General features: G+C 38.3%; 1 protein-coding gene across 1 annotated transcript; it reads left to right on the top strand.

Annotated features, from left to right (window-relative positions):
* The first annotated feature begins 184 nt into the window (after window positions 1-184).
* micall2a (mical-like 2a) lies at window positions 185-21481 on the top strand. Its single transcript, XM_073857040.1, is given in 18 exon segments — window positions 185-525; window positions 1448-1496; window positions 4919-5060; window positions 6373-6701; window positions 7107-7237; window positions 9358-9849; window positions 10628-10836; window positions 13146-13221; window positions 13721-13912; window positions 13914-14065; window positions 14146-14244; window positions 16707-16768; window positions 16872-16995; window positions 17909-18011; window positions 18138-18211; window positions 20154-20272; window positions 20375-20417; window positions 20490-21481. Coding segments are annotated over 18 exon segments (2625 nt in total). The 5' UTR covers window positions 185-382; the 3' UTR covers window positions 20576-21481.
* The last annotated feature ends 1774 nt before the right edge of the window (window positions 21482-23255 follow it).

Below are 23255 nucleotides of genomic sequence, written 5' to 3'. Positions count from 1 at the left end.
CTGCAGCCCCTTGTGGTCTCATTGTGAATTCATTTGAAGTCTCGTATTTTTTTCAAACTCTCAATTTTTTTCAAAGAACACATGTTTGCCATAAACAAAAATATAATCTAAGCCATCACATATATATAAATAAAAAACATCCAAACAAATAAAGTAATTAGTGATAATTTCAAGTCCCGCCTCTTCTATTCAACAGGTGCGGCCGCTGCTCGGGCAGTGAGGACGCCAATGAAACGCCTCAGATCCGCTTAACTTTTTTATACGCATCGAGACTTCAGACAACACATCCAGCGTGTTTTTTCTCACTGTGAGCCGTGTTATTTCTCTGAGTAAACGTGTTTAAGCAACTTTCTGCCGTGTTTTTGGCGGTATCTTTGTGAGGATGGCGGCGATCAAGGCGCTCCAGCAGTGGTGTAAGAATCAATGTGATGGATACAGAGATGTGACCATCAACAACATGACCACATCATTCAGAGATGGACTGGCTTTCTGCGCTCTTATTCACAAATTCAGGCCAGATCTCATGTAAGAGTTTATAACTTTGTCTTTAATTGGGATGAAAAAACTAATATTTTTCAAGTAACTTTGGTAAGAATACTGTGGTGTGAGCGTCCAATATGTATACTAAGGTTATAGTGTGCTATACTTTTATTAGGCTGCATTGTTACTCTTACAATACAGTAAAGCCACAAATGTGTCTTGCATTGCATTTCATAACAATATCTAAATGATTAATTAACAAAAGCAACAAATTGGGATTTGTTTTAAAGTAACACATAGGCGTATTTTAACCAAGTCTGTACAAGGAAATTTATTTCAAAGATAATGTAGGGTTAAGGCCTGCTAATTTACTTAATTTAACAATATAACTAATTTATATCCGTAAGCATATTTTCAATACACTTTCTTGGAACATATCAATATTTAATGTGATGATGACCTACACCTGTAGCTACTTATTAAACCTTAGTGAACTTAAGGGGAAGTGACATCATACTGTATGCGTACTCTAAAATAACCTTGAAGCCAGTTGATTAAACTAATGTCAAATGGCTAAAGAGACGTGCCGTTATTTCTGAGAAAAGGTCTATTTGTTTGGTGCAATTATGTATGAAGTTCATATATTGTGGATTAAGTGTCCTAATACATTCAGGAGCCACTGCTGAAATTGAGTTGTAATAACCAATACAGTCATGGATGTGAACTGTCATATCAACTTTTGACAGACTTGAGACCCTTAAATAATTTTAAATGGTTTTAATATTGTGTTTGCTTGTGACCTTTAAAAGTGGACTTGTGAAATCTTCGCTTTATTTGCACATGAAAGTTTCCTATAGAAGTGTGCTTTTATTGAACTTTAAGCTTAATGTGTACTGTTTGCATTGTGACACCTCTGTCAAGGCTTTTATCTGTCTGTACGGTGACTCATATCCTTCTATTCTTTCAGAAACTTTGAGTCTCTCTCCAAAGACAATGTGTATTACAACAACCATTTGGTAAGTTTTGCTGTTTAGCCCCGATTGTAGGAAATTCTGATGCGGTTTGACCCATAACTTGACTGCTCTGTGAATTAAGCCATGTCCAAGATAAATATGTTTGTTATAGTTTCATGAAATTGCACTCCTAGCTGTCCGCACACTTGTTTTCAACTTCATTGTTTTTGAGATGTGCTTTGTTTTTGCTCTGCTGTAGTCACAATTATTTACGGTCAGCACATTCTTGAACAATTACTGTTTATATTTCATGTGACATTTCCATTTTTTTTAAAGGTTGTGTTTAGGGAATGTCTAAATATACATGCATTGTTTTCCTGGCATGAATAAGAGAGCTTGTGAGAGCTTTTCCCACAGAGAAACTCGTGTGATTTAATTTAGACCTATTAAATGGAACTTGTTGCTCAGCAAAACAGTCCATCTGTGGGTCATGGTTAGAAATGTCTTTAATTTTCCTGCAATGCACACTCCCAGCAATCCCAAAATATTGGTAAAAAAAGGAAGAACCAGAAGGAAAGTATCCATAGGTTTCCCATAAGCATCGTAAGTCCAAGTAGATTGTAAAAATGATCGTACGAATCATCTTAGAATTACGGGCCGTTTCCCGAAAGCTTCATAACTTAAAGGGATAGTTCGGCCAAAAATGATATTAAACCCATGATTTACTCACCCCGAAGCCATCCAAGATGCATACGTCCATAATTTTTCAGACAATGACATTTTCAGATATTTTAGAAAATGTTTTAGATCTTTCAGTTAATTAAATGTGAAGTTACGAGGTCCACGACCTTAAAGTCCAAAAAATGTGCATCCATCCATCCACAAAAAAAATCCAAATGGCTCCAGGATGATAAATAAGGTCTTCTGAGGGTAATCTGCGTGGTGCTGCTGTAGAAATATTCATATTTAAAACTTTGTAAACGAAAATAACTACCTTCCGGTAGCGCCGTCATCTTAAACTCCTCTGCATTCAGGAGAGAGTATTAGCGTAGTGTACGCACTTTTCTTAGTGACGTATGACAAATTCGGAGGGCACAGAGCAGCACCAGAGAAACCTCTGTAAGATGCGTAAGCTCTCATCTTGAATGCTGACGCGACCAAGATGGCGGCATTACCGGATGCGAGTTATTTACGTTTATAAAGTTTTAAAGGTGGATATTTCTACAACGAAACTGTGCGGATTACCCTCAGAAGACCTTTGTTTATCATCATGGAGCCGTTTGGATTTATTTTGTGAAGGATGGATGCACATTCTTTGGACTTGAAGGTCGTGGACCCCGTAACTTCACATTTAATTAACTGAAAGATCTAAAACATTTTCTAAAATAACTGAAAATGTCATCGTCTGAAAAATGATGGACATATGCAACTCGGACGGCTTCGGGGTGAGTAAATCATGGGTTTAATATCATTTTTGGCCGAACTATCCCTTTATGTATCACTTGAAAATCATCATAGATCTACGAGTGCTCTGGAGTAATCTTTAATTCATAAGTGCATCGTAAGACAACAGAGTTACAAGGTCAGCTGCAGGACAACCAGCAAATTGCACTCCTACAATGACGATAATGTAATGTTTTAAATGTATATTTATTTATTGGGTTCTTCTTTGTTTATTTGTTTAAATTACTTGAATTTACATTCTAATGAGAAATCAAATTTAAATGATTGAACATAAATTAATAAAGAAGGAAAACGTATTTGGTACAGTTTGGTACTAGCAAATTGATAAATGGTTCCTACCAATTGCTGCTATGATTCATCTACAATAAGAATAATTGTTTTGAAGGGAAATGGCATCTGATTAAAGAAACCAAATAAATATGTACAATGCAATAATCCCTAATAATAAATAAACATAGATAATAAAAACGAATAATAATAATCTAAACTATAATATAAAATGCAGAAGGCATTGCGCAGTGGGACGAGACCTAACTAAGTACGGAAAATAACATTTCATTATGCACAAATTATTAAAACATTTAAAAAGTCATTGAACAATAATGAATAATATTATGAAAAATTTTTGTACGTATTGGCTGAAGATCATTAGCCTAAACAAGCTTCTGCTACAAATTCGAGTGATTCTATTGGTGACATTTCAGCACTTGACAAACGGATAGCGACTCGTAAGTAGCACTTAAAACCCAGCTGCGAGCGATCATTTTACATGCATCTTTGGGAAACGCACGTAAATGAACAACGAATGTTTCGTTAAGTAGCTCGTAAAAAGCGCTCTTAAGTGCTAAGTTCAATCGTTATTGGGAAACCCAGCCCAGCATGTTTTAAAGTGTAATGTAATGCTTGCATACTGTTTTATTTCCCTACACAAGAATGACACACAAAAAGTGCACGTTTTATAATTAAAGCTGCATTTCACACATGTATTTTTTTGTTATACTTACTAACTGTTCTGTGTAAGTAAGCTTAAATTTAAGGTTTTGCCATTTTATATGAGTTTCATGTGTCCGCGGGCAATGCCTGACCAGGCTTGGTGACCTAATTTTTTTTTCAGCCCACCTTCACCTGGCTGTCAGGAAGTGCTTCTGTTGAGAATGAGATGCGCCACAACCAGGACTTTATTTTTTTAAATGATGAGCTCTTGCTGCCCTAGAGATTTCAGATTATAGGCCACACATTTGGAGATCTGATACAGAACCTTACCACTTTTGTACACAGTACTCGGTTGTAGCTGGAACCTGAGTTATGTGGCGTCTTTCCGGTTTGTGCATAATTTAAAAGTGTGATGGTCAGGCCATCTGATCTTCTTCATCAAGATTAACTTACTGCTGTTCTACTACTGTCTTTACAAATGTTAGTTCATTAGTGTGTTTGAATCAAAAAGGCTATTTTTATCCTGTCGCCATTTGTTATCTAGTTTACTTTGTTCAAACCCAGTTGATTTTAATTTATTCTAATAGATGCTCAACTCTTGAGCTGTGTATGTAAGACCAAAGGAAAAAGGAAGTTGCAGCTGTGTCTGCATCATAGAGGATATGCACCCCCCCTCGGCTGTCCTGTAAAGTTTAATGAGTGTTTTCAGGTCAATCCTAAACAATGGTCTGGTATCCCCCTATCTGTTCTCTTTCTCAAGCCACAGTATGCACAGGAAATGTGCTATTCATTATGCACACCCTGTCCAGATCTACTTGATGTAGTGCCAGATCTTGCTGTGTACTGGCCTTTTCTATTTTTGACGACTCCTTTCTTTGTGCCCGGTCTGTGTTTACGGTTAATTGGCCAAGTGCCTTTTCCCCTACAAAACCATCACAGCAGCGTGATATTGGTGCCCTGAAAGAATCGTGTGAGAGCTTGTTGAGCTCTCTTAACAATTTTGCACCGCACAGGGTTTCTTCTAACTTATGCTGCATTGCTGGAGAGGTAAACTTGACGGTCAATCTTTATTTTGTGGTGTTCTCCAGGCATTCCGTGTGGCTGAGGAACATCTGGGAATTCCAGCTCTTCTGGATGCGGAGGACATGGTGGCTTTGCATGTCCCGGACAGACTCAGCATCCTTACATATGTGTCACAATACTATAACTACTTCCACGGTCGCTCGCCAAGTAAGATTGCATCAATCACGCATTTGCATATTGATTTCTTCCCTCTACTCTCAGAAAATAAAGGTACATAAGTTGTCACTGGGGCGGTACCCTTTTAAAAAGGACACCTTTGTACCAAAGATACAATGTACTTGTTTTTGTTATATTTTTTTAAGTATTTTTTTTTTAAGTTTTATGTGTGTTCAAACGTTAAAAATGTGACCCTGGACCCCGTTTTTGGAATCCAATCAGCTGATCTCTGGGTCTGGCGGTACCACTTTTAGCATAGCTTAGCATAATCCATTGAATCTGATTAGACCATTAGCATCGCACTCAAAAATAACCAAAGAGTTTCGATATTTTTCCTATTTAAAACTTGATGCAATGATATTACGCAGCAGCCGAAAATAGTCCATAGCTATTGAAAGTTACCAAGAGGACTTTTTCAGGCGCTGCATAATATCATTGCATCAAGTTTTAAATCGGAAAAATGTCGAAACTCTTTGGTTATTTTTGAGTGCGATGCTAATGGTCTAATCAGATTCAATGGATTATGCTAAGCTATGCTAAAAGTGTTACAGCCAGACCTGGAGATCAGCTGAATGGATTACAAAACGGTAAAAATCAAATGTTTAACTCTAGGGGAGCTGGAAAATTAGCATATTTTCAACAAAAGTGAAGTGTCGTTTAAGTAGGATGGGTATGTTTGTAGCAATAGCCAACGATACATTATATGGGATCATAGATATATACACTAGATGTCGCCATGGGGCTCTGAGCATGCGTCAAAACCGCCGCCATCTTAGAACAGGGGTCTTGTCATAGGAAGTAGCTAGGCAAAGCTGCTTTTTCCGCCTGTGCTTCGAATTCATGGACGATGCCGGACTTTTGTGCTGCGTATGGATGTTAGGGCTACTAGCACTATGCATTACAGTTAGAAAAAGTGGATTTTCATAAAATCAAAACTTTTATTTTTTCCTGGACTAAATGCTAAATACATGTCTGACTGTTGAAACGAACCAAAAGAAAACCAAGAAAATCGTGTTCACGACGATTTATGGTGATTTTATTTCTATTACACCATTGCGTACAATGATGCTGATGCGGGGTTCCCCTGTTTCAAGATGGCAGCTCTGTTTGAAGCATTCGGTCCAATGAACTGCCGTAGCCAAGACGACATCTAGTGTACATATCTATGATATGGGATGCACATTTTGTAATTTCTCACACATAGAAAAATGCTTCATGTTCTGTGCATGCTTAATTTTTTTTTGCTGTACCACTTGTACAATTTTGTACTTTAGAGCGTAGTCATAACTCAGACTTTCCTCAGTAGGGGGAGTAGGAGGTATCAAGCGTCATGCGGAGGACTCCAAGGAGGTGCCATCAGAGAAGAAGAACCTGCCTGTGGTTGCCAAAAATCACAATTTTAAAACAAATACAGAGAATCGTCCTCCACAAATTGAAATGCCAAAAAATATCAAAGACAACCATCCTCCACCTCTTCATGTTCAGAAAATTGCTCCAGAGAAGCACGTTTTAGCCACTCCAGCACGGCAAACTGGCACAGAATGGCACAAATCTTCAGGGACAAAATGTGTACAGACACCGGCCACATTACTCGGAGCAGAATCTCAAAAGCCATATGGAGATGCTGAGAAGGTATGATTACGGCTGTGTAGGGTTTAGTAAAAATAATTTGGATATATCGAGCATGGTGCTAGCAAGGTTTGAATTTTTGGATATGCCTATAACCCAAATATGATTTCAATCACTGATTTCAGATTAATTTAGACCTTACTCAGTCAGTATTTAATATATCAAGGTTATATTTTCACACAATGTCCTTTACGTTATGTTTGATGATTTTATGTAGAAAACAGTAAATCACAAAAATGACTTGAGCTAGGTTTTCACAAACAGATTCAGGGATGAATAGTTGGAATAAAGTGTTAGATTAGTATCTGCTAGATGCCGAAATGTGTCTAATTTAAAGGTAAAATTGATTGCAGTTATGATTTGGAAACGGTTATGATTTTCTTATTTTTTTTATCTGGTCATTCACAGAAAACAGTTTTGGTGGAGACCTCAAATAAAAGCAGCACATTGAAAAGTGACTGTGCAGTATGTGGGAATCATGTACATCTGGTCCAGAGACACCTGGTGGATGGAAAACTTTACCATCGAAACTGCTTTAAGTGAGTTTCAGTATGTTGCATGCTGAGACGGGCAGTAATTATTGCTGCTTGTAATTTTTGGTCACATATTAAGCTTTGGTGAATAACTTCGGTTTCATCTGCCTGTTGTCGCGGTTACGTGTCTGGGCGTAACTTAACTTCTGGTCTGTGTTTGTTTAATGGTCTGACTAATGGCTAAACTTAAAGGGGACATTTCACAAGACTTTTATAAGATGTTAAATCAATCTTTGGTGTCCCCAGAGTACATATGTAAAGTTTTAGCTTAAAATATCATATAGATAATTTATTAGCCTATACCATGTTAAAATTGCCACTTTGTAGGTGCGAGCAAAAAGTGCCGTTTTGGGTGTGTCCTTTAAATGTAAATGAGCTGATGAAATGCAAACACTGATCACAATGATGGTGGTTTGTTGAAATTGAAACTCAGTTGTGTTGTAAGTTGTTTTTTTCTGTCTCTCTGCATTAATGGCGGTCCCACGGTTGAATGGTGTAGATTAAAGGAATAGTCTACTCATTTTCAATATTAAAATATGTTATTACCTTAACTAAGAATTGTTGATACATCCCTCTATTACTGTGTGCGTGCACGTAAGCGCTGGAGCGCGCTGCGACGCTTTGATAGCATTTAGCTTAGCCCCATTCATTCAATGGTACCATTTAGAGATAAAGTTAGAAGTGACCAAACACATCAACGTTTTTCCTATTTAAGACGAGTAGTTAAACGAGCAAGCCTGGTGGCACAAAACAAAACGTAGCGCCCTTCTAAGCGGACCCAAAAGAGGAGCCACATTTCACGGCGCAACAGCACCCCTGGGAGTACCTCGACTCGGTGCAGTAACACCCTCCCTCTCCCATTATGAGAGTGAGAAGGGGAGCGGACTTTTCAGGCGAGTCGAAGTACTCCCAATAGTGCTATTACGCCATACAATATAGTTCCTCTTTTAAATTCGCTTAGAAAAGCGCTACGTTTTATTTTGTACCACCAAACTTGCTCGTATAACTACTCGTCTTAAATAGGAAAAACGTTGATGTGTTTGGCCACTTCTAACTTTATCTCTAAATGGTACCATTGAATGAATGGGGCTAAGCTAAATGCTATCAAAGCGTCGCAGCGCGCTCCAGCGCTTACGTGCACGCACACAGATGATAGAGGGATGTATCAACAATTCTTAGTTAAGGTAATAACATTTTAATATTGAAAATGAGTAGAGTATTTCTTTAAGGGGCGGTATTATAATAAGATCCCCTTCTGACATCACAAGGGGAGTCAAATTTCAATGACCTAATTTTTCACATGCTTGCAGAGAATGGTTTACTAAAATTAAGTTTCTGGGTTGATCTTTTTCACATTTTCTATGTTGATAAAAGCAATGGGGACCCAATTATAGCACTTAAACATGAAAGGGTCAGATTTTTATGATATGTCCCCTTTAACTCTGGAGCAAATACCTCGTCAAAAATAACAAATGTTTTGGTTTCCGAGAGGAGACTACGATCATTGATCACCGCTATGAAAATAGGAGATTTGGCAGCCCATCTGTAGTTAACATTGTGCTAATGTTACTGTGTAAAATTAATATATACAGTGTAGTTTTTGATACACTTTAGCTATTATTTAAACTAAGGGAATCTATTTCTTATTTATTTAGCTTGTTATCAGAAATAAACTACTCTTAAACTAGCTGTTTGTTTGTTGTTACTGCTCAAAACCATCTATAGTACGTCTATAGAGCCATAACGACACCCTTTAGTACCTTTATTGCTTTAAAAAACACACAATACAAATATTAAAGCATAAAATATGTATTAACACAACTTTCATGTAGTAAAATAACAAAAAGCCACTTTCCCGCTGGACAAAATAGTCCCCGACCCACTGTGAACAGCACCAATGTTTCCCAATGTTTACATTGTTAAGGGTGCTGCGCAATGATGCACAGAATCGTTGGGTTCAGCAGTCATAGCAGTGATTTATCATAAATTAAACAACAGCTACTGACCAATCACAATCGAGGACTGGAATTAACAGTTTTATAAATGTTAATGATGAACATAGACATCATGTGGGGGGTTGTTGCTGAATGTTAATGACTTAATGGTCTTTTGTTCTTTCTGAATAGATGCAGTGTGTGCTATGGCACATTGAAATCTGGGGCATTTAAATTGGGAGCGGACCCTGGATCACTGGTCTGCAGTGTTCACCAACATACACAAAATGCCTTCAAGCCCACCGTGAGGCCTTTTAAGAGCAGCGGCTTTACGCTTACTGAGCTACGACCCAAATCTGAGACTGCAGGTCAGCCAACACCTCAGCGTTTCACCTCCGTGTTATCAACGCCTATCAACGCAGTACCTAGACCAGCCAACCCCAGTCCAGCACCGCAGTCATGGACCACCTCAGCTCAGAAGACTCAGGCGGCCCGGCAGAAGTTCTTCCAGTCCAGCGCCCCATCAGCAGCCGTAAAACAGCCTTCAGATCTCTCCACGAAACAGGACACCAGTGTGAAGGTGGAGGACAAAGACAAAACAAACGCACTGATCAGCAGGAAACTGCCTGAAGGAAACTGCAATAATAACAATGCACTTAAATCTGACCCAGGAACACAAAGGCAGTAAGTCTACAAGTTGTTTGTTATGTGCAGTATTTACATCCTCGTTCATATTTTTTTTTATCAGGCCCACTTTTTATCTCTGGGTTCATGAAATCCTAGAATATTTTTTGCTATTTCACATACACAATTTTTTTAAGCCAGGATTGTCACATTTCAGGATTTCGCCCAATATAAACCTTGGCTTTAGTCGTATCTAAAAATTGTACTTCTGCAATTACAGCACTCACCCCACTATGAAGACATTAAAGTCCCTGTAAAGTGAGATTTTAAATGTTTTCTGAGTTTGTCACACCACAGAACAATGCGTTTTTTACCACCCAATCAAATTTGAATGCTGGAAAAATGGCAAGTAAATAAATTATCAAAATCTCTGCTCTAAAGCAGTGGGGGCGTGTCCGCTGTCTGTGCTGAAACCACGCCCACTTGCCTCTCGGCTTTCAAATACAGCTACAACCTGAATGGATGTTCGTGATTGTTCATGATTATTTGGGATGGGCTAAAACACAGAGAAATTGTGAAAAACTACTTAATGATCTGTCTTTTTGGTGTGTTTCAGTAATACATTTCTAACATTTGTTTAGAAGCAATTTTCAAGATTGACTTTGCAGAGACTTTATTATGTTATGGAAATGTTAAAGCATTCAAAAATTATTAGATAAATAAAGCTTGCATGCGATTTGAATAATTAAATTCCTACTTAAGCAATTTATTGTTGATACAGTGGATTAAGGTTATAATGGGAATGCCGAATGTAAGATGTATCATCTCTCTCTCTCAGGCTAAACATCAGATCCAGTCCTTCTGCCGAGTCCTCCAGCTGGAGGCAGGAGTTACACAGCAGAGATTCGGGAGAAAAGAAGTTAAATCAGGCCGCTCTGTCCTCCTCTGCTATCAGCAGAAGCTTCAGCACCAAGGAATCCGTCTACCGTAGTGCCATCAGCAGAGAGCGCAACCGACCTCAATCCCTGCTGCTTTCCACCGCCAAAGGTGCCTTTCGCTTCCTGATGACCTTTGCTTGTGCTTTTTAAAATGGTTTCTAAAGGTCACATGGGAAATATTCTCATAAACATACGCAATATGTAGCAGACGAGAATAGAGGCAGGAAATGGTCAAATTAAACCATGGTGCTACATTCATTTTCACAACTTGACCCATACAATAGTTTTAGTTGATTAACTATAATGTGTTGAACTCTTATAGGAATAGGTTAACCAAATATGATAATGACCAAGTAAATTAAAGGAATAGTCTACTCATTTTCAATATTAAAATATGTTATTACCTTAACTAAGAATTGTTGATACATCCCTCTATCATCTGTGTGCGTGCACGTAAGCGCTGGAGCGCGCTGCGACGCTTCGATAGCATTTAGCTTAGCCCCATTCATTCAATGGTACCATTTAGAGATAAAGTTAGAAGTGACCAAACACATCAACGTTTTTCCTATTTAAGACGAGTATTTATTACAAAATAAAACGTAGCGCTTTTCTAAGCGGATTTAAAAGAGGAACTATATTTTATGGCGTAATAGCACTTTTGGGAGTACTTCGACTCGGCGCAGTAACACCCTCCCTTTCCCATTATGAGAGTGAAAAGGGGAGCGGACTTTTCAGGCGAGTCGAAGTACTCCCAAAAGTGCTATTACGCCATAAAATATAGTTCCTCTTTTAAATCCGCTTAGAAAAGCGCTACGTTTTATTTTGTACCACCAAACTTGCTCGTATAACTACTCGTCTTAAATAGGAAAAACGTTGATGTGTTTGGTCACTTCTAACTTTATCTCTAAATGGTACAATTGAATGAATGGGGCTAAGCTTAATGCTATTGAAGCGTCGCAGCGCGCTCCAGCGCTTACGTGCACGCACACAGATGATAGAGGGATGGATGTATCAACAATTCTTAGTTAAGGTAATAACACATTTCAATATTGAAAATGAGTAGACTATTCCTTTAAGGATAAACTCAAAATATTGTTTTTTTCTCATGATATATGAACATAAATGAACTCAAATGTGGTAATTGGATTACTTTGATGATGTTTGTGCGTTTTGGAGCTTCAACACGCTATTATAAAATTATTCGGTGTGCTCAAGTGAAGAAAAGAAGTGATTCACAAATGGGTTGGCATATTAGGAGAATTTTCATGGGTGAACTATCTCAACTGAAAATACAAACTAAAACAGCCTAAACTGGGGTGCGTTCCCGAACAACGACGTAATTGCTGCTGAACCCCCATAGTACGATGCATAGTTGAAGAAACTAACTAACTAACTTTTTTCCTGAAAACATATTAACTTTATCGCACGTTCGTCGTTTGAACCATGTTGGTTCAACAACATAGATGATGTCACGTGGGAGGTGGAGTACGGTAGCATACTTTCAATCCGTTCAAATCGATTTTATGTCAGATTACTGCTGTAAATATCGTATATTGCACCGGATGACCGATTTTGTTATTATGATTTAGTTATCTGTTGTTTTTTAAAGATATTTAATTTATCTGCAAGTTCCCGCTTACATCACTCCTCCCAGGAATTCCCCGGGGTTTTAAAGTTCGTAGGACTGCGCAGTTTTCAAATGGAGCGCTTTAATTCTGTTTACAAACTTAAAGACATAAAATAAAATTTGTATATATTTAGAATGATGGATATAGAATGCACTACATGTTTTTTGCTTATTTTGTTCAAAAGCATGATCAACGCAAGTCTACATATTATAACAAGGAACTATGCTTTTAACGACAGGTGAAAAGTTGTCGTTCAAACCACACAAGTTTGCAAATGTTCGTTTGAACTATGTTTTCGGGAAACGCCAAATTGTTGAACTTTGTCAGTAACAAACAAACTTACGACAGTAGTTGGCTAACGATGCTTTTGGGAAACGCACTCCTGCTTGGCTGGTTTTAGCTAGTCTCCCAGCCTGGTTTAAGTTGGTTAGGCTGGTTTTATAAGGTTTTTGACAATTTTTAGCTGGTCAGGCTGATCCATGCTCGTCCAGGATGGAAGCATGGCCAGCTTGGCTAAGTTGGTTGGGTTGTCTTAGATGGTTCAAGATGAAAGTGACTTTTTCAACCTGACAAGTTAAAAAGTGTCCCAAACTTTCTAAAACAGCCTGCTACACCCCTTAACCAGCTAAAACCAGGCTGGGAGACCAGCTAAAACCTGCTTAGGTTGGTCTTTTCAGTAGGGATTCCTTTAAGATGTTTTTCTGTCTGCCTTGTTTAATTGGATGGTTTCAAATGGCACCATGTGATAAGGTGATGTTTTAACGTAATTTTCCCTCTTGTTTCGACTTAGCTGAAGACGTTCAGAGCAGTGAAGTCTTGGTCGACCGGAGATCAATGCTAAAGGCACCAAATGGCCGTGGACTGAAGTAAGTTTGATCTGTATAGTTATCCCTACATGCGTCTAATCCACACGAGGGGAAGCAGGCAGAGTCACTCGGGTGTGAGTTGCAATGATACTTGAGTACTGACCGTGGGGCCTTTCATGTATTCATCCTTTAGCATGCTGATGTCTCCGGCCTCACCCATAGTGTTTGACTGTCTCAGACTGCATTCGCTTACTATGTCCCCAATGCTTACCAGTCCCAAGGAGTGCTGCGCTTAAACAATGCCCTACTGAAACGATTTGCTTTTACTTAAACTTCCTCTGATCATACTTTGTTTGCTTGCATCTGCTGTACCATTAAAAGGTGAGGCTCTGTGTTTATCTTAATAGTTAAGCATTGTGTCTTTAGGTGGTGATTAAGTATTTTTGGTAACTATTGCTGCTTGGTTTCGTCTGTCTTGAGATTTGTTATTTTAACTTTTAGTGGGTTAAGTCAAAAGTATTGAACATTTTCACGTTTATACTTTACACTTTTCTTCAAGCGTTCAAGATTCTGTCAAAGATGTCCAGCTGACTCCTGGGATGAATGAAAGTGACTTTTCCAACCATAATAAACCGAGGATCCAAAATATTTCATGTGCTCCAACCTCCATATCGAGCAACATGAATTCCTCCAACCATGTTGCCCAGAAATTGGGTACCCGTGGTGGTAAGGGATCTTTTGATTTGTAATGCTGATATTATAAACTTCAAACGTAAGCAATATTTGTTTTGTTTTACAGATAGTGCTCAAAATATTGCTTGTTCAGCACCAGGTTGGGATATGAACTCTTCCCCCGTCCAGACATTCAGTCCTGAAGTTTCATGTTTGGGACAGACGTGTGGTGGTGAGTCTTTAAAGTCCATCTTCATCAGTTTAGCCTGGTGACATTGGTTGAAGATCATTAATGTTGTTTTTTTCCCACAGCTTTTAAAAGTGATTCTTCTGTGTCTTCGTGTGTCTCATCATCTCAGTCCTCTAACAGACCTTCTCCAAAACAACCTCGCCGCTGGTCGGCAAGCTCAGGTAAGCAAGTTCTTTAAAAAGCGCTAATAGCCGACACCTCCACACCGCTTGACGGCAGAGAATGCTGCTTATTTTTCCAAGATTTTGATAACTTATTTTATTTACTTGGCATTCCAGCATTCAAATTTGGTTGGGTGGTTAATTCTTTCCCCACCAGCATTTAAAAAAAAGTTGCCAGCCACTGCCAGCTTTTATGATTTTTACAAAAGTTAAATGCCTTCCAGAAAATGTTCTTCTTCTTTAAATATATGAACATACAAATATATTGAATGAAAGAACCGACCCTCTGCTTTCAAACAAAAAAGAGAACAAATGAAGGTAGGATAAAACTTTTTATCACCTCTTAAATATGGGTAGGTTTCTTCAAAAATACCAATTTTTGAGCAAAAAGCTGAGATAACTGCGTTTTTGTGAAAGACTTGATAGAGATCAGATTCAGAGTGATGATCAAAACACACCGTTTTTGAACTGTTTGCCCTAAGGGGATACTTCCAGGTTTTATAATTGGGTAAGTGCGCTATCTGGTGAAAATATGGATTGCCGGAAAAACTTGTTACTGGCAGGGAAGCAATTTTTCCTAATTGAAGAGTTAACTCGTCAATGGTGGGGAAAGGGTTAATAACACTTTTAATATAAATGACTTTATAGGGACTTTAAGCATTTCGTATATATGCATTGGGGTGTAAGAAAAACATTTGAGCGTGAGTGTCACAATATTTAGTTGGGCAATACCGTACAGAATCTAAAAAAATTAAATTGATAGTTTTAAAATAAAAGTCATACTTTTAAGATTTATGGCAGTTGTTTCATTTGGAGCTTACATCCCGACCACTAGATAGCTTTCTTCTTTTTTATCAACTTAAACAGTGACAGGAAGTACTAACATGGGTGCATGCCACAATTTCTTTTTGCTAAGGTTTGCATGCACAGAAGTGGTGTGTCCTCTGACAGCTTTCCTAAAATGATATCCTATTATATTCCGAAAATAGGAATTAGCCCAATATTTTGCGATATTTTTGTCGATACACAGCCCAAATACACATATTTGGACCTAGTAAATTGTTGAGAAAACAGTCATATGACGAGTTTGGTTTCAAAGCACAATAAATCCATTTTGACTAATTTAGGTAAAAACGTGTTTTCTATACCAAAAAAGTGAAAACCACTATTTTCTGTTATAAACTTTCAGATAGCATCTTTAGGTTATAAAACCATACAAATTTCAAATTCATAATTAGTTTTTCAAACATTTATTATAAAAACTTATACTAAATTTGTTTATACAGAAATAATGTTTTTTTTTCTAAATGCTATAAATCTATTGAATCAATATAAATGTGCATTCATCTTTGCTGTGTTATTCATTTAGTTCACTTAACTAGTGGTATACACCTATTAAACATTAATGGCATTAATCAAAACACTAACTTTGTCATATTAAGAACACTGTCATTGCTGCTGTCATCCTTGGGACGTTGTCGCTGAACCTTTTTGACAACGATCAACTGTAAAGTGTTTTGGTCCTGCTCGATTTTCGTTGAGTTTGAGTAAAATAATGTAAAGTTTTTCATAAGATCCCCTGGGGTCAGTGTGTTAGCATGACAAAAGCTTGATGCTGTCATGTGAGAATAAACAGCCGGCATTTTTCCTTCTCCCGAGTGCATCTCGCGTAAATTATTAGATTTTAATGGCTTACGTTTCTTCCCCTCACAGAAAATCACCACAGGTTTATCAATGCCATCAAAGTATTATCTTGTTTTTGTGTGTTTGTTGATCACGAAGTACAAAGTAGAGTGTATTCAATGCGCTGCCATTATTGTTTAAAATGCGTGGAATTGTGCGTTGTGATTGGTTGAGTGGATTTATTGCATTCTGCAGAGAAGGTGGAGTGGCTTTTATCGCATTTTGGGGAAAAAGGAAGAAAAGATGACAGAATAGCACAGCGGATATTGGATTTTGAGTAAAATGAAGAATTTACTTTTTAATTCTGACCTGATATAATACTGATTTTGATGGTAAATCATTTAAAAAGAAAGGCATTTATCGCGATTTGGAACCAAACTCTTCATATATTATTTCAGTGGAATTTATATGTGAACTGTATTGTGAATTCTCTTTTTTATAAATTTCTTCCATTTCTTTTCTATTTTATACGTTTTCCTCGTTTGTAAAATTGTTGTTGTCTAAACTGTGGAGAGAAGTCGCACCAAGCATTTCACTGCATGCTGTCGTGTGTATGGCTATGCATGTGACTACTAAAACTTGAAAAATATTTTGTATCTTTATATATATTATAATGCATTAACCACTGTGGACTCATGTCATATTAGATGTATTGATGTATTGTTCTTTATAGAGTGAAACCTATTTTGTTTGTTCCTTGTATATAAAAAAAGTATATATATGCATGTGATACATTATAATATTATGTTTTTAATACCACACGTCATTCTTTTATTAAGATTATGAAAACGAAACCTATTCCAGCAAAAATGGCATGACACCTGAGACAAGTTCACCCACTGTAAGTTCACAAAAACATTTAATAACAAAACGCATACAGTAGCTGTCAAAAGCTTTTTCAACTTTGTCACTGTGTAAACTGCTTCCTGTTTGTCTTTGCTCAGATCAAACCTCGCCACATCCCATCTGATCAGATCACCAAAGAGTTGCAGGACATTGAGAACAATCTGAATGATTTGGAGAATGAGGGTGTAGAGTTGGAGTGGAGACTTCGAGTTTATGAGGAAGGTAAAGTACTCCTTTAATGAAATGACATTCCTGCAAATTAAAGTTTACGGAAAGCAACAAAAGGAATGAGGTGGACCATACACAATGTTTTTTCGAACTATTCGGAAGAGCTGAATTCTTTCAATGATAAGCCAGTTAGAACAATTCTGCTCCTCCTTGTGCAATATAAAAGCAATCTTTCAGCTTTTAAACATCACGCTTTAGGTGACACGAAGTAGCGGCATGTGCACGGTTCGTGGAGTCGCGCACTCATTCCAAACCTGTTAGCCGAGTCTGCCCACCTGGGACTTGGATTTCCGATGTAGCCTTTAGGGGAAGGCTGTGGCCAATAAAAGGCTCTCGTTTCCACTAGCCGGGGCCAAATGAGGCAAGGCGCAGGGGAAGCTCCCTATCATCCTGTGGGATGCTGGGAAGGAAATGGAGAAGAGACTCGGGCCGCTATCCGAACGGGGAAAGGGCACGTGATTGGCTCTTTTCAAGGTCACTGTGGTCTTGGCACAGTAATATCATCTCTCGACTCACTTCTTGAGTCACCTGTCTTGCTGTTAGCAGCCAGTGGGATTTGATAGATCCTAACTGCCTCTCGGTCCCACCAAAGCCAAGACCACCACTTGATCAAATTACACAAGCTTGCGTGTGAAATGTATGATTGTACTTGTATGTTTTTGTACCACCTCAAGGCAATGTCAATGAAAAACATGTTTTTTAGACAGTATTACAGCGCTCTATTAGGAAGATATAGAATTTGTTCATAGCTCAAATAGAGGTTGAAAGTTAGTATTTTGAGATGCTGGTCTCAGGAGCACTTAAAAATGTTGCTCGAGGTGGAGCGTCTCGCATATCCTGTATGGGGGTCGATGTTGAGAGTTGCAGTTACGACCTCTAGTGTCTTTGACATTGGCCTGTTTTACAGAGGGTCATGGGGACCTTCTGATGGATCCTCTGATGGTCGACTGGTTTAACTTGATTCGGAAAAAACAAAGCTACATACGGCGAGAGTCAGAGTTGATGTACATGTAAGTTTACTTCTTGGCAAAAACATTTCCCTGATTTTTGGATTAATATTTTAATGTTTGGATGGTCAGATACAACATTTAAGGAAATAATGAAAGAAAACATGGACTTCTTAATCTTTTTTTAAGAGCAAGGACACAAGATCTTGAAGAGCAGCAGCCAGGAGTGGAAGGAGAACTTAGGAGATTGATCAATAAACCAGGTAAGAAGGTGAATGTTAACTAGTGATAGGACAATATATTGCAGAGGCCGATATATCGGCCGATATTTGGACTTTTTTATTTTCGGCATCAGCTGATCATTTTTTTTCAGTTGGCCAGTAAATTTCTCTATTACTTAAATTTGCTGTTTGCAATGAAAAAAGGCACTCAGTGTAAAGCCAAAGTCTGACAGACAGTAAAATAACCAATCATTATTCACTTTTTAACATGACATTATGTTGTGTCACACACAACACCACACTAGTTCAACACACTTAGGGTGTTTTCACATATACACTGTTTAGGTCGGCCCGAGTACGGTGCGTTTGGGTCAGTGTGAACACAACAGCCGCACTCGGGTGCGCACTAAACGGCCGCTCCGAGACCGCTCTAAACAGGTGGTCTCGGAGCGGCTGTCGCCGAACTCTGGGGCGACCCACCTGTGGTGTGAACACTGCCGGACCTCGGACCGAACCAAATACAGGAAGTTCTCCACATGTTTGAGCCACTGGGCTTCCGTTGTGACGTGAGCCGGGTGTTATATTGTGGGTTAACAACAAACAAGCCAATCTGGTCCGTTGCAGGGAGATTCGCTGTCTCCTTTGCGTTTGAGCTGATGGTTTTGTGAATGCATGGCTGTCCTCCACACACAAATAGTGACATTACGGGCTTTTTAGCAAACGGCTCCGTGAGAAAGGCTTTAATAGAACAGCTACGCAATTTCGCGTTAAAGCAAAGAAACTTCGCAAAGACGTGCGTCGTTTGTCTCCGCGTCTTGGTGGCTGCGCTCTCCCTGTCGGGCTGGTTGTCATGGAAACGTGGGGGTGGTCATGAGACGGTAAGAACTGTCAGAGACCAATGACAGCGCTGACCGTTGTCACATGGCATACGGTGCGGCATTTCGAGTAAAGTAAAAAATATATATATGTGAACACGGACCGCACTAACTGAAAAATGATACAATGTATTTTGGTGCGCTCCGAGGCCGCACCACGGTGCGCACCAACATATGTGAAAACAACCTTATTCAAACAATACCATAAGATGTCAGATCCACATTAATTATGTATTGTAAATAAAAGGGTATATTTATAAATGTTATGCATAACAAATGTATTTTTACTTTCACCAGTTTGTCTCTTATTGACTGTAATAACATTTGTGCTTTCTTAAAGAATTTGTCAATTTTCTTAAATCCAAAATGTTGATGTCTTTCTTTGTTCAGTCGAGAAGAAATGTTTTTTTGGGGAAAGCATTCCAGGATTTTTCTCATTTTAATGGACCCCAACACGTAACACTTTTGGTGCAGCTTAAAATTGCAGTTTCGAGGACTCTAAACGATCTCAAACGAGGCATAAGGGTCTTATTTAGCGAAACGATTGTCATTTGACAAGAAAAATAAAAAAAATTACTTTTAAACCACAACTTCTCGTCTGTTTCCGGTCATGTGGCGCGCCAGCGCGACCTCACGTAATACGCCGTCCCGTCAAGAGGTCGCGGATGACGTATCGAAACTACTCCCCAGTGTTTACAAGTGTGGAGAAAGGGGACCGTTCTGACGTTGTTGTATGTCGAATGATACCAATTAATGTCTTTGTGCATTTCATATATGTAACACGTGACCTTTCCACGGCACTACTGTTAACACTGTTACTATATTTTGGTAACATTGTTTGACATGACACAATTGACACTGACAAATTCAGACAACAGCAAATCATGATTTTCAGCCAAGACACTTTTACAGAAAGTCTTATATTATTGTGGCCTGTAAAATCTTCTGATTCATGAGTACCAAATGATTACAAATAAAACAAAAAAGCTGGCAAAAATATTGAACACCAGATTAGTTTATTATTAGTTTAGACTTCTCATTTATAATTTTGCATTTTTTAAAACATAAAGGGAAATAACCATAAAAGAATTGCTTTCATTTGGCCTTAGAGCATCTGAAAAGTCTGGATGAGAAGAGGAGGGAGAGCGAGCTGTTGAACAGATTGATGGAGATCGTGAATGACAGGAACGCCATTGTGGAGGGTCTTGAGGAGGACAGGATAAGGGAGTCCTTAGAAACGTTAAACAGTTCTTACCAAACAAATTAAAACATTAACAAATGTTCAATTGCATTTACATAAATATATGTAACATGTCACATTTGAAGGGAGGGAGAAGAAGATCAACAGTTGAATGAGATGATGCAAAGGCTGGGTGAGTGTTATTTTGCTTTTATCTCTGAACTTACAATGTAACACCAATAACTATATTCATATGTGTGCACAGGTCTTCGAAAGTTTAAAAGCAAGCGAAAGTCATCCTTTTCAAAGTTATTCAGAAGGCGGAGCAAAAAAGCATCGGTGGGAGAGTGATGGGTGATGGAAGAAGTAAAGACATCAATAGCAGACGTTCTGCGTGGTGGTGAAGTCCAGATGCCACCAAATGTCCTCAGATGGTTAAAGCGAGGTGGGACTAGAGTTATGACATTTTTGTCTCGTAATGCTCAGTCAGTTTTACATTTTTTTGGAAATATATTGATTTTGTTACATGTCTTCATTTATTTAACTAATATATTCTTTGAGTTTAGGTCTTATACAATGTTTTTAATTTGATTTACTAATTTAAATAATTAGTGTTGAATATTTATTTTTTATCCCCCGACCCTCACTTGTTCAGACATAAACCGTTTAGTTTCATTAAAAGAGACACACAATTTTCAAAGCTTAAATACATGATTGTGTTAATTGACTGAGATCTCAAGAGCATCTTAATTTAACCCCCCACACCAAAACAAAGCTGACTGTATCATTTCTGTGCCTACTTGTAATGTTTAGAGTTGTGGTAATGCTGTAGTGCTTGCAGTGAACTGAAGGGGGCACTATGAGCTCACATGCATGTGTAATAGCCTTTTAACACTATTTTATATTCCTCAAAATGCTAAATCAAGCTGGAGATTAGCCAGGAGAGGATCTGGTGCTGGAAATGCACGGTTTGCTGGTTTTATTCCTTTTTTTTAAAGTCCTCTAACATAGTTCAATTAAATATGTACCTCATTTAACTTAAGAATTATACTCTGTCCAAAGATGTCTTTTACATTGGTGTTTAAATCTCAGTAGATGACTTGACTGTTTGAAAAACCTACTGAAGGAATAAGATGTTTTAAAAGTTCTCTTAAGAGATGCTTACAAATGGATGTGCTTGTATTTATTGTATATTTGAATTTTAAGTGACTTATTCAATAAATACTTATGTAATTTCTTAATATATTATACTAAAAACTGTTTCTGAAATTTTATTCATAAACTTGGCACTTGTGCACCTCTGGTGCACACATTATTTAAGTTACACCTTTTCTGAATTACACATTGACATGGACCTAAAAATGTGACCCACAAATGGCATCCTGTCCCAGGAACTTTTAGATCTGGTTTTTTTTATATAGTTGTGTTTACATGAAGACAATAGGTGCACAAGTACGTTACCAAAAATACTTGGTTTGTTCCAAATTTGCAGTCCAGTTCAGTTAATTACACCATGCATAGTGCAGCAATGATAATTGTTATCCCGGCCATCAGTCTTGCTTTAAAAGCACCCATTTACATAGCCATCGTTTAAACGTGGGTTTTAGTAAAAATGCATTGCGATAATTTGCTCGCATTTAAAATCAAGCCACTGCTTAGTCCATCCATCCAATTTAAGATGCATGAAATTGTGATCATGAACTTGGAACACCATCTCTCTCTCTAGCCGAGGATGATATTGGTGCAGAACGCCACGCGTGATGCGGGTGACAGTGAGACTGAATACGTGTGATATTAGAGTTAATTAAAGCTTTGCGCCCCATCTCCCGCAAACGTTCGCGCTCCTGCAATTAAGAATCAAAGGCGAGGGCTTAGTGTCAGGGGGTGTCTAATACACGGCTTTAACGGGAATGGGACCTGATTCGCCGAGCTCCTAGCGACAAGCATTAACAACAGCCTCAAATTAGGTAGACATTAATATTCATAAGTAAAACAATTGGTCCTGCGAATGGCTGATGAAATGAAATCATTCTCAGAGGTGAGCCCGTGCCACCCGTGTCCATCACGAGATGCCATTATTGGTCGAGAGCTTGATGCATATGAGCTAGACAAATTGAAGGACGGTTTGTTTGTCACAAAGCTGGTACAGTGTTTCAAAATCTGCTTGATTGCGGCCCTCCTAACCTCACAGAAGTGAGTGGCATATTTGCTTGATCTAAGCGTAGGTCAGTAATTGATGTGCAATGTATTTAAACATGAAGAACTAAGCGTTTGTATATTTTTGCTTTGATAAAACGTGGAATAAACGATGCATCTCGAGCTTTCAATCCAGGGGACATCACGGAAATCTGACTTTTTCCATGTTTAAGTGCTGTAATTGGGTCTCGAGTGCTTCTACCAACCTAGGAAATGTGAAAAAGATCAACCCAGTAACTTTGTTTTGGTAAACCATTCTCTGCAAGCGTGTGAAAAAATAGGTCATTGAAATTTGGCTCCCCTTGTGATGTCAGAAGGGGATAATACTGCCCCTTAATCTGCAATATCCAACCACAGCACTGCAATTTTAGTGCAGAGATCAGCTCATTTACATTTTAAAGGACACCCAAAACGGCAAATTTTTGCTCCCACCTACAAAGTGGCAATTTAAGCATGCTATAATAAATAATCTATATAGTGTTTTGAGCAAGAACTTCACATAGGTACTCTGGGGACACCAACGACTTGACATCTTAAAGTCTAGTGAAATGTCCCCTTTAAATGAAGCATGCACATATTGGCCTACATTCGGTATTTGCAGATAAATGCAGTTTTTCCCGCTATCAGACATCAGTGGATTGTTTAAAAACAGACAATGATCAGGGCAGATTGTATTCTGGCAAATTAAAGGGGTGAAAAAGCACATCAGCTCCTTGTTTCCTGTCTGCCATTATTGGACAAACTGATTAATCCAGGTGTGCCTGACCCCAGAAGTCACAACAACAATAATCAGACACACCTGGATTAATCAGTTTGTCCAATAATGGCAGACAGA

This window comes from Misgurnus anguillicaudatus, chromosome 19 (assembly GCF_027580225.2).
Source record: "Misgurnus anguillicaudatus chromosome 19, ASM2758022v2, whole genome shotgun sequence".
Lineage (NCBI taxonomy): Eukaryota > Metazoa > Chordata > Actinopteri > Cypriniformes > Cobitidae > Misgurnus > Misgurnus anguillicaudatus.
The sequence above is the reverse complement of the archived record's forward strand: the minus strand, read 5'-3'. Positions and strand labels throughout refer to the sequence as shown.